At 36.0% G+C, this 13144-nt stretch overlaps 1 protein-coding gene across 3 annotated transcripts in view; it reads left to right on the top strand.

The window, feature by feature from the left end:
- The window catches only part of SLC16A7 (solute carrier family 16 member 7), an 80388-nt gene that overhangs the window by 58379 nt on the left and 8865 nt on the right, over window positions 1-13144 (top strand). For all 3 annotated transcript variants that reach the window (XM_077178875.1, XM_077178876.1, XM_054631842.2), the window contains 2 exons: window positions 9659-9802; window positions 11350-12162. In XM_077178875.1, the coding sequence (XP_077034990.1) occupies window positions 9659-9802; window positions 11350-12162 (957 nt within the window). The remainder of the gene's footprint in view (window positions 1-9658; window positions 9803-11349; window positions 12163-13144) is intronic.

Genomic DNA, 13144 nt, shown 5'->3' with positions numbered 1-13144 from the left:
TATTGCTTTTAGTCCTTTTGACGAGGAGGACAAATAGTCAGTGTTTTTTACTTTATATATAATTCTATAATTTAACAGATTTTTCTCAATATAAGCACGTGCTATTTTTTCACTGTCTGAAAACAGTGAAAAAAACCAAAGCAAATGAAGCTTCGCAGAGAGTCTCAGTTTTAATTGGCAACTGAATGTATTTTGAAAAATAGTGGGGAACTAGTATGATCCCATTAATACACTACCACTGTCTCCACTTACACTCTTAATAGGTGCCAAAAACTAATGAGAATGCTTAGTTCCCATTTCATATGGTATCTTTAAAACACAGATAAATTCCCCTCTCCCTTCTGTTTCATTTGTCCTTTCTCTTCCTCTCACTCTTCCCTTTTCCCTTTTCCCTCCATGTTCCCATTCCCTCAGCACGCTGGGAAGATGTATAATTAAATATGTATTTTATTACAAAATATAATATTTTATTATTGTATCAAATTATTTAGAAATTATGGTTTAATTTATGGTCTAATTTATGGTTTGTAAAGGAGTTTGGGAAACTGACACACTTGGGCTTCTAAATGTTAGCACTGAAAGACGCCATATGCATTTTCCTGGATATTAGTTAAAAAATTGTAATTAAAATGATAATGCTTTAGGTTTTGGGGTTTTTTTCCTATAAAATAGAGTTTAAGCCTGATGATACTAATGTTTTAAGTGTATTTGGAAAAAATCTTACAATGTTATTGACAATGACCTAAATATGATGACTTCTGTGGACACCTCCAAGTTATAAATACATACATCCAAATTTGTACTTCTCATCACATCTATTCTAAGTATGTAGATGAGATTTAATGATCCACTTATAGTCCATAATTCACAGTAAGAGGTCCAGAGACACATCATAGGTAATAAATTCAGTATTTTCAATTTGAAGTTTAATTATACAGTGCAAAACTGAGAGCAGAAAGGAATATGATAAAGGAGCAACTGAGAGGAAGCAAGTGTCTTGTGCTTTCTCTGAAATTACATATTATTGCCTGCAACAGTATATAAGGAATAATTTCTAAGTTGAGTTAGTTATAACATTATTTTGGAAGAAAACAAATAAACTGTAGGATGGGGTGCAGGATGAGAATGAGATATTGTATTAACTTTAATATGATGGGCAATTTGTAGAAGACAGAGAAATCCAAATGACAATATTAATCTTAACTGAAGTTGGCTGGATCTTTCAGTGTAAATGCATTATCTGAAAAATTTATTGGTTTGAGTTGGAGAGAATACATTCCCAAGAACTACTCAATAGCCTGGGCTATTGTAATTGTTATGACTTTTTGCTCTCTAAAATTCTGCTGGGCAGAATTGACAAAGTATTATTCTGCTTCCAGGAAAAGTAGCCAGGGATTTTTTAGGGGTTATAAAAATAATGAATGATAATAGGGAATAATAAATAGAAGGTGGTGAGTAATGTACATGTACAATTATTGTGTTCACATGTGCATACCCACAGATTTTTAGAAAAGGCAGCCATTCCTCAAGGAGGAAGGAAGAAAGAAAGAAAAAAAGGAAAGCCTTTGTAACTACCCAACAACATGGTTTATGAAAAATCTGTATGAAGAAATAAAGTAAATATTTGCATGAACTTTTCAGTTTGTTTTTTTTGTTTGTTTTTTTGCTTTTTTTTTTTTTTAGGGGGTGGGGGCTTGGCTCTTTTTTAGTTCCCAACAGTTATCTCTTAGATTAACTACATACCTCTTTTTTCCAATTTGCTATAATTCTAATTTTTACTGTGGTATAGTGTAACCTCTGTCTTTTTGTTTTAGATTTATATCTCCAGAAAATCACCCTCCCCCTTTGGAACAGCCGAATATACAGAACTTGTTTGGCAATCTGGTTCACAGTTAGTAAGCTGTAAAGACAAGTTTGATAGCTAAAAAATGTAATCTGCTTTGGAAAGGCAAAAAGTACTAAACACTGAGTCTTCAATTAGAAATTTTTGAGTTCTTTGAAAGTGAAGAGTGAGTTCAGAATGTTTCAGGTGAAAAATACTTATAAATGGGATAAGTACCTTCTATTATCTCTGGAAAAAACAATCAGTTTTTATCATTGAGTCCATCAATCACATGAGAGAAAGCACTGGGGTTTTTTTGTTTTGTGTTTGTGTGAGTATGTAGTCTCCATATCTGGGCATAGCAGTTTTTTTGATAAGATTATTTTTGAGACAGAAAAACTATTAGATAGAAATTCTGCTTCACTATAAATAAACCTCTAGTTTCTGAGTAGTACTAATTTCCCTTTGTGCCCTCAAATTAAACCTATTAGGATTTATTTTAAATATTCAGAAATGGGATACTTTCAGTTCACATGCTCAAACACAGATATTACCAAATTGAACTTAGCCTGTCATTTCAACCAAGTACAGAGACAGAAGGATAACACTCCAAAGATGATACCTCTTAAAAAAAAACCCACTACACATTTTAATGAGAGCATTTGAGTTCTGTCTCATGAAATTTCAAATGAATCCCTGAAAGAAATGGAAATTTAATTTATTATTATCTTGTATAGTGTATACTGCTGTAGGTAGTTATATTTACTAATATTTATATATTAGTATTATTATCTTTACTGTATTTCCAGGGGATATAATTGAATAGTGAATAAGTCCTTGTTTGGTTTTTCATTTGAAGAACAAGTAGCTTTTAATGGCACAGTTTCACTGTACATTTAACAGTAATATTATTTAAGTGAAATCCTCAACACAGTTTTTGAGTCAGAAAAGCGGTTTTAAATTTAGATTCATGCAAGCCTATGATATCCTGAGGACTTAATTGCTGTTAAATACTTAGCTTTAAAATTCATTGTCTTTTCTTCTGCCGAAAACTTTCATTAATTTTTCCCAGTACCTCATTATTTGCCACTGAATTTTCTAATGTTCATGTTGATACACTACATTCTCAATTTACAAGCTGGTTGCTTTGGTTTTCTGTGAAGAAAGGAACATTTTTCTGAGAAGATTACTTGCAATGCACATATCATACACTGATTCTATTTCTCTTTACAGAGGGATGCAGGCTGTTTTTGGAAAAAAAATGTGCTTGGTGTTACAGGGTCTCTGTTTAAATACAACTCTCTTATAGGTGCTTGTGTTCCATCTCATCGTTAGCTTGTTCCCTCCTTTCTTCTTTATTGTTTATCACCTTTTTCTAAGTTGAAAGACTAGTTTTTGAAAATATCTATGCATGGGCTTCCCTCTACTCAGTGATACTGAAGGTAACAGGAAACCAAATATAAGGAAGCTTTTAAAGAATGCTGAAATATTTTTCTGCATCTTATTTCTTTTCACGATCAAGGTGTCAACATGAAATTTGGCTGTTAATTTTGGGCCAGAGCTTTTTTAGTCAGTGACCATATATGTTTCTGAAATCTGGTGAGTGTTCAGTAGCTCTTAGAATTACACTTATTTCCTATTAAATATGATGAAGTTTCATATTGCTCATTTAAAAAGAAATGTCATAATTTATCTTAAAGTCTTCTGCATTGTGATCAAGTGTTTTAGCCTTTCATGAAAAAAATTCTGCAGCAGAGCATGCAAAACATAATTAATATAAAGCATTGATACGTATCCATGTAAATAATAATCAGCATGGCTACTCCTTGATTAAAAACTGGGCATTTTTCCAGCTTCTTAAAATTCATAGATATAAAGCAATTTGCTAACTTGAAGACATTTTCTAAATTACATGGTCCATAACTCCATACACATTTGCTCCCTAACAAACAAGAAAAAAACCTGAAAGCCAAACAAGAGCTTTAATCAAAATATGTAAAGCCCTTGATTCATGTCTGATGTATCACTAGAAAAGCACAAATACCAAAGCAGATCAAGTGATGCCTCCATAAAAGCAATACATTTAGAGCAAGTACTAGCACCACTGATCACTTATTTTGTTTTTCCTGAACATTTCAGGAAAAGGCAGCTCATATTTGCAGTCAGACATATGGGTTTCTGACTTCAACACTTCACTTCAAAACTTGCAGGGGTAGCCTTTTGGGAGGAGGAACCGTGAGGGAGAAGCCAGAGTTGAGCACTCTTCCATCAGTCAGGCTCCTGTGTGTTACCACACACACAATTACTGCATTCCTTATAAACCTCCAAGGAATAGATGAAGGTCAAATTAATGCTCATTAGGGATCAAAAGATAAAAGCTTGATGGACTACAAGGCTCCTTCAGGACACCAGTGAGAATGTGAGCGTTCAGAGAAATGACACTGAGGGAATGTAGTTAAGAGCAGGGGAAGTGGAGAGCCAAGTGTGATGGATGGTTCAGCAGCTGACTGCATCCTCCCTGGCAGGCTGAGCTTTTAGCTGCTGAGCTCTCCTATCTTATAGTCTAACAGCCCTAACTCATTGTTACACATTTCTATTTGGTGGTATTTACTGCAAGAGCATATTTTCTCATTGCTTTCTGTCAAGGTCACTGTGTTATCTAGGTTTATGGAATCAGTGCAGCCAGTTGTAAATGTTATATGAAAGGGGAAAAAAAATGCTGCCAAATGCACAGAGAACTACAGAGAAAACTTTCCAAGGATTCTTGAACTAATTTACTTCATTACTGTTACACAAACGCATGGGATATGTCAGAAATGCAGGTTACCGTTCCCAGAAACATGATAAAGAATACAAATATAAAAAATAATGCAAAAATAGTTGCATGACTTTTTAATATTTTTATTTTTCTTCTGTCAAAGCCTGTCCAAGAATACTAAATAATTTAGCAAAAGGCTTTTGAATGAGAGATTAAACTGTCACAGAATGCATAATATTTGGTCTTAGACCTACTCGAGAAAAACAGCATACTTTGAAAGTATTTTCCAAGATAATTAACAGGTTTTAAGCATTTTGAGTTGCTTTTCCTCTGAATACCAGAGATAGGATTTCGTTAGCAGTACTAAGAACTTGCTTAAAGCCTTTGTGATTGAATGAGTTTTCATTAGTGGACTTCATATTAAAAAAAAAAAAAAAAAGAGAAAATTTTGGACTGATCTTAGCAAATAGTTTATACTAATATCAATTCTTGGGGCTCCTTGGGCTTTTCCAGCCTTGTAGGAAACAGAAATAAAAGATAAACCTTGACTGGAAAGACAGCTGCATTGACTCTGCAGAGCAGATGGCTGAAAATGTGTTTAAACCACTTGACAGGATGCAATCTACAATGTAGCATTAGTGTAATTTGAAATATTACTACATTTATTTTCAACTTCTTTCAGAAATTCACTTCAGTTAAATAAATGTCATATTGTTCAGACTGAGTCATTTCATGTTGCTTTGGGTTGATGACACTATGAACACTGTAATGACATTGTCAATATATGTTTAAAAAAATTACCTTTTTATCCGGAAAGTTTATCTCTAGTTCCATTCTAAAATTAATGGAGGTAGCAAAATAGAAAGCATGAATGCACTGGCAGTATGCGAGAGAAATTACAGAGTGCGCTCTAATTATATCACTGTATTACAGCAGTGAGAACTCAAACTAGGACTAATGGAACAGCTCCTCCTAGGAGCTCTGCTAAGGCACGTGGAGAGCAGGGAGGTGATTCTGGTATCAGCACAGGCTGGGGATGGACAGATGGAGAGCAGCCATGCTGAGAGGGGCTCAGGATGCTGGGGGAAGAGAGGCTGGACGTGACCCAGCCATGGGCACTCCCAGCACAGAGAGCCAAACGTGGCCTGGGCTGCATCCCAAGCAGCGTGGCCAGCAGGGCAAGGGAGGGGGTTCCTCTCTGCTCTGCTCTGTACTGCCCCTATATTCTGCAAGCTGCAGTGCTGCATCCCTCTGTGAGACCCCCAGCACAGACAGAAGAATCACCTGTTAGATCAAGTCCAGAGGAGGCTACCAAGATGATTAGAGGGATGGAGCATCTCTCCGGTGAGGAAGGATTGAGAGAATTGGGATTGTTCAGCCTGGAAAAGAGAGGGCTGTGGGGTAACCTAATTGTGGCCTTCTACTACCTGAAGGGACCCTCCAAGAAGGATGGAGGGACATTTTTTGCAAATGACCTTAAAGGGTTTGAAACTAGATGGCCTTTAAAGTCCCTTCCAACCCAGGCCAACCTATGACTGATGGTATGATTTAGCTCCAAGCCCCCTGCCATGGACAGGACACCTGCCAGTAGATCAGATTGTTCAGAGCCACATCCAAGCTGGCCTAGAACACTTAGGGGTGGGGCAGCCACAGCTTCTCTAGGCAGCCCCTTCCAGGACCTCACCAGCCTCACAGGGAAGATTTTCTTCATAACATCTAATCTAAATGTGCTCTTAGCATCCACAACTTCTCTGTGCACTAATGCAAGTAAATGCTCTTTTGAGCCAGTGAAACAGAGCATAGGTGTCACAGTATTAGAGATTTTGTATGAAACATCATTAACAGCTCCAAAATGCATGATCCCATCTCTGCTCACACAACTGAAATGACTTTTGCCACTTTTCCCTTGGCATAATGACAAAGAATGTGAAAAGAAGCTATTTTTTCTTGTCTTATAAAGCACAGCCCTTCCTGAAACTGTTTTTCAGTGGTGCTGGTTCCAGTTGCTGTCTCACAGCCTGGTCCTTTGCTTGAAACAAAAAGATATAAAAGAAAAGTACAGCTGTGAGAGTGTTAGCATATTATGATAATGGTCTTAAATTTGCTTTAGGGAGTATATAATCTTTTGTGACTGATGGTTTGTGGGTGTTAAGGGAGAGACCAGGGTAAATATTCTTGTGGGTCTCCTGACTTAACATCTGTTGTGCAGTTACTTCAGGCTTTGGGAAAGTAGATTCAGAGATCCAGCAGTCCTTTAGTGCATTCACATATATTAATGTATAGCAAGGTTTTGGCAGTGTAATAGTAATTAAACAGCTTAATCTTCCTTTGTCTAAAAAGAAAGACTATACAAGGAATGCTGGCATGTGAGTATTACTTAAATAATTGTAAAAGACGGTAGATGTGACATGAAATTTGTACAAGGCTCTAAAACATATGATGCCAGGAAAACAGCTGGAATTTATGTAGAAACATCTATATTAAGGTATGAAAATGCATTATTTTATGAGATTTCATAACAAAGTGTAAGCACAGATGTCAGAATGAAATGTTTAACCTACTTATCACATTGGAAGAGTGTCCTAGACAATTTAGAGAGCTTAAACTAACTTTTTGGCTTGTACAAAAATTAATATTTCCCACATGCACAAATTTTAAATTAAAATACTGGAATATACATAAAGAAAACCTCAAATTAAGGGAGCTGTGGTGGTAAGTACACATTATTAACTGAAAGAAAACAGCTCAAAGGGAGTATTATATTTAAAGGGTTTTTAAATTCATGATACATTCCAAATTTTTCTCATTTGAAAGTATGGAATCAGGCTCAGACAACCTATCTGAATTAATACATCCATATTTGAGCTCAGCTATTAGGTCTTGTAGGTGAAGCTAACATTACGTGCTTTCATCTGGAAAGCTGTAACTTAAAGTCCCAGCCTAACTGCTACAGTGAAGATCAGCAGAGATGCAGTTTTCCTGTTCCTGGTAAGGAACTGTCTGTTAGCAAATACTAAACAAATTTTTCATTTTCAATTTTGTAAATACTTCCATGTCATCACAGGAAGAAGGACTGGGAATTTTTTTTTTTTTTAATTAAAAATAATTGTTTTCATATGTCTTAAGTGAATACTGTTACTGTGTTTAGCAATAAAAACAACTAGATTTTTTTTACTTGCCTTAGATTTATTTATTTTCAAACTTATACCTATTATTTGATACTGGGATGAAACTTTTTGCTTTGAGTTAAAAAGAGATTTCCAGTTGAAAGGGTCTTTTTTTTTTATTTAGAGAAATTCTATTGTTTACATATTTCAAAAGGGCTTGCTTTCTAACTCAGACAGAAACCCAACCATTAATTTTCCAAACATAACTCTAAAATCATGTTCTTCCATGTTTCACTGCTTTCTTCATATGGTCTCAAAGGGGAAAGCCTTGCTTGTCACAGTTCTGCTTAGTGGCTCCCTTCAAATGGAAATAAAGAAATGGTAGTTATGTCGTCATATAAGCTCTCAGTTAAATCTTTTAGTGCTTCATAAGTGTTCTAGTCTTTTAATAAGTCCCTGGGCTGTTGTCTATTTGGTTGTCCATTCCATGCTGTGGATGTTTGCTGGCTTCAATAAATAGTTATGCTTAAGACTCCCTGGAACTCAAGCTATTTAATAAATACACAAACTAAGATCTAAACATCACTTAAATCTTTGCTTTCCAGTCAAGTTAACTTCAAGTTGATCTCTGTATTAATGAGCTATTAGAAAAGACAGGCAGGCACAGGGCAACTCTATTGTAGAAGCTTATTTCCATAAGGAAGTAAGATAAAAATTGATCATTTGGCATATTTTTAAGACTTCTGTTGTGTATATGCAAATAGTAATTAACATTTTCAGCCTATCAATAATAATTCTCTAATGCATTTAAGGTAATTCAAAGATTGGAGTCTAAAATATAACTTTGCCTATGAAAGCACACTTTTAAATTTCATTTGATTTGGCTTTTCACTTCATGAAGTTTCTGGCATTTTTTCCTTTAGATTTTCATAAAAACAGAGACTTTAAATTGTTTCCAGTATAGTGAATAACTTGCAGTGAACTCAGATGCAAATCAAGGCATTCCATTTTGTACTAGGTACCTGCTCTGTCTTGAGTTTGAAATGCATTGCATTCTATGATGTTGGGTTTTTTGGGTTCTTTGCTTTTATTTTTTAAAAATTTTGTGTTGTATAACTTCTGTTATTGCAAAAGCAAGACTGTAATGGTTTGGACCAAATATAGTGCAACCAGATGCTATGCAGGTTTACCTAAAGAGCTTTGACAACCTCTTAGTCTTGATATGTAGCACACCATCTATTCTAGCCATGGTTGTTCAAAAACATATAATGTATGTCATGCTAAATTGCACTCTAGCTGTTTGGTTAGTATGGATGTAATTATACCATAAACTGAATTGCAGTTGAAACTGAAAAATGGACCTAGAGCAATATTTTTAAATTTTATAGGTTTTTATGCTAAACCACATTTTAGATTTTCCCAGACAGTCTATAGTTATCTTACTGTGCATTAGCACTCCTCTCTTGATAAGGCAAGGGAAAGCAAGCCTCAGGGGCCAGAGATTTATGTTCTGATTTGACAATATTTTTAAGCCTATGTGTGGTTCTAAGTAGGGGTGCAGGAGATGCTGTAGTTTTAAGTAATTTTAGTCTGCTTGCCTGGAGAATCTTCCTGCTCTGTGGAGTTTTGATACCTGTTTCATACTTGAAATTCTTCAGTCCTTGCACTTTCAAAACTTTCATTGACCGATCTTGGTATTGATTGTTCGTGAACTGTAACAATCCCTCTTGCTTGTCTGATGTCTTTAATCTTTTTATCCATCTCCATATCTAATCAATATTTATATTGTCATGGAGGCAGTATATCCACATCCAGTCTTGTGTCTGCAAATTCACAGAGTGTTTGTAAGACATATTGGTATAGAAACAGTTTAACATTTTCTGGGATAGAAGAGGAAAGCATTCCAATATGTTGTAAATACAAAGATAGAGTTACCTGTTACCTGAAATTGCATTTTCTTTCTACCAACAGGTCCCATAAGCAGCATTTTGGTGAATAAGTATGGTAGCCGGCCTGTGATGATAGCTGGGGGTATCCTCTGTTCTTTTGGAATGATTGCATCCTCTTTCTGCAATAGTGTCCTTGAGTTGTATATATGTATTGGTGTGGTTGGAGGTAAGAGTCCTGTTTAAAAGGTTATTTTATGTTATAACAAATTATTTCTAATATTGTTCTACAAATGAGCCTCACTGATCAAGAATTCTCTGTGTACAGATGCAATCCAAGAAGGTAGTAAAATCAGTTAATTTCAGCCATCTAATCCTTTAAATTAACTGGCATGATATTAAATTATTTCTTAGGACAATTCAGAAACAACTGATGAATTTATTCAATAAATGCTGTATGTATGTACTTTTCCACATTGCATATAATTGTGGTATAAAAATTGATTGGCTCATGACAGCACTTATTACAGTCATTTGTGTACAATTTCACATTTGTTGTTTTAGCTTTCAGTCATGTTGCACTGCAAACAGGATGGCAGAGGCTAGCCAAATTCTAGTAGAATTGTGAAAACTTGTACCAGATTTCTGTAGGTTTTTTACAAACACATAATCTCACAGAAAAGTCTAACAACTTTCAGTTCAATATTTTTCTGTTTAAAATCCCCCAGGGTCAGTCACCAAATAAAATTATTCATAATCATCTATCACAGGCCTAGATATCGCCTAAAGTAATGACTTAAACTCATTGTAACGCCAGTAAATTAAAGAATCTCCTTATTAAAAGTTGTGGGGTTTTTTAAATCCCTTCTCAGAATAAGAAAGGAGAGGTGAAATATTGCAGGTAATAAATGAATGAGATAATACCTGTATATTCAGGGTCATCTTCCTTTATGTTGGGACTAAAGGAGTCTGTTTTTGTTTAGTGATTAATCCTTAAAAGTCTTATTTTTGACATCCTAAACATGGTGCCCACTGAAAGAGTAATGTCAGAGTCTGGGAATGGGCCTGAAGGAAGAGAGTTTCTCTCCTGTACCATCAAGCAGAGGCATATTAGAGTTTATGGCTTAGATGTCTTAATACATAGAGAAGGCCTAGAGGATCAGCTTTGGGTTCAGTTTATACAGTCGACTGCTCTGGGTGGGTGGTCTGCTCCCACATGTGTCCTTTAAAACTCCTTAATAGTGACCTGGGGAAGGAGAGCTGAATGTGCTGGAAAATAATTTGCTATTTTATCCTCCAGTTTTGCAGACAAGTTGTATATTAATTATAGTTGGAAATAGGAAATTAGGAGATTTATGCATTTAAATAAACCCTACATTCATTGTAGCTGAGGTGACATTTAATAAGTTTTGTTAAATGAGCCAGGAGAGAATTGTATTATAGTTTAGCAAATAAAAAAATGGTGAGTCAAGGCACGGATACCATCATTCTTCTGTATGTGATTCCCCTGTTTCTATCATTGCTGAAACACAAAAAGGAGTTTTGGCTTTCAATGCAGCACTGCAGGGGAAGATGACCAAATGCCACCATGACACAGTCTTGGTATGAGCACTCATAGACATCAGTGAGGCTGAATTTCATTTTCTGATGCTAGTTGGTTTCAATATTGAGAATCACTGGATTGAATACTGGTCGTTTTAAAAATTACTTGAAAGAGCTGAGATGTGATTTTCACTGCATGACCTGCAATAATACTGTCTTTTATGTGTTGTTTAGGTCTGGGTTTAGCATTCAACTTACAGCCTGCCTTGACCATGATTGGCAAGTATTTCTATAAGAAGCGTCCCATCGCTAATGGATTGGCAATGGCTGGAAGTCCAGTGTTTCTGAGCACATTGGCACCTCTCAATCAATTCCTCTTTAATGCTTTTGGCTGGAAAGGAAGCTTTCTTATTCTGGGAGGACTTCTTTTGAACTGCTGTGTGGCTGGGTCACTTATGAGACCTGTTGGACCAAAAAAAGTCCCTCCTGTGAAAAAAGATGTTGAAAAAGGCACAGGAGATTCTGCCTTGCACAAAAACAACAAGAAGTCTTGTTGGCAAACTATGAATAAGTATCTAGATCTGTCCCTTTTTAAACACAGAGGGTTTCTGATATATTTGTCAGGAAATGTCATTATGTTTATTGGTTTCTTTGCTCCAATAGTATTCTTGGCTCCTTATGCCAAGCACAAGGGAATTGATGAATATTCTGCTGCTTTTTTGCTGTCTATCTTAGCCTTTGTAGACATGTTTGCTAGGCCTTCCATGGGACTTGTAGCAAACTCCAGGTTTATCCGGCCAAAGATTCAGTACTTTTTTAGTTTTGCTGTCTTGTACAATGGAGTCTGTCATATCTTGTGCCCTCTGGCAAAAAATTACACTGGCTTGGTGATATATGCTGTGTTTTTTGGGTTTGCATTTGGAATGGTTAGCAGCGTTCTTTTTGAGACCTTGATGGACCTTGTTGGAGCTGCCAGATTTTCCAGTGCGGTGGGACTGGTCACCATTGTGGAATGTTGCCCTGTGCTCATAGGCCCTCCTCTAGGAGGTAAGAATCTATTTCTTTCCATTTTTTTCAGACATTACGGCATAATCTTGCAATGTAACATTGAATTAATATAAACATTGTTCTTAATGTTTTCCTTTTACTAGAAATATACTGTAACAGCCTGATAGTAAAAAATAACTGCATCAGTTACTTTTCTCCAACCTAGGGGCAGCCTCAAGAGTGCTTACTTACACTTGCTTAAACACCTTTAATTTATCTAAACAGAGAGAATGGGCATTTCCAGAGAGGAAAAACTAACAGGAAAGTGTCAGAAGAAACACAGGCCTGCTCAGCGTTTTTGGCAGGGTGCACACATGGTGGGATTCCATCAGGGTGCTGTGGAGCATTGCAGCCTGGCATCACTTCACACCCCAGCTCTGCTCACAGCCAGTCCTTTAGCCTGTTTCTATAGCCAATAGATGGGGCAAGGCAATGCAGAGGGTGAACTGACTGAAAGATGTTAGCGTCACCAACTTCTCTTTTCAGGTGTAAGGGGAGCTTAAAGGGAGCCTAGGTGCATCACCTAGACTTTATTCATGAGACTTGGGCTTCTAGCAGCAAAAATGAACAGTATTTTCAGAAAGTATTTTCAGAAAGTATTTTCTGTTTGCTATCTATTTTCTCAGTATTCAGTAATGCTGATAGTAAGCTTTATATTATTGAGATTTCTGATGATATAAGAGATTAAAAAATAGATGCTCTAATTTTATTGAGAAGCATTGGTGTGTATCTTGGTGTGTGTGTTGCAGTATAAGCCCAACAATATGCGAATATAAAGATAGTGAGATTGCCAGCCTAAGGAACATTAGCACTGTACCCACATTAGCACTGCCTCAGAAGTCAGCAAGATTGTGTGCCTAAAAGCATTTATATATACCAAAATACTTCAGATTACTGTCAGTATTTCTATGAAAATAGCATTGTTGTGTGCAATTCTGAATATGCCAAAACAGTTACACTCACTTCAGTAAACTAATATTTA

Source organism: Agelaius phoeniceus, chromosome 5 (genome assembly GCF_051311805.1).
Source record: "Agelaius phoeniceus isolate bAgePho1 chromosome 5, bAgePho1.hap1, whole genome shotgun sequence".
NCBI classification, from domain to species: domain Eukaryota; kingdom Metazoa; phylum Chordata; class Aves; order Passeriformes; family Icteridae; genus Agelaius; species Agelaius phoeniceus.
This window is presented reverse-complemented; position numbering and strand designations above follow the sequence as displayed.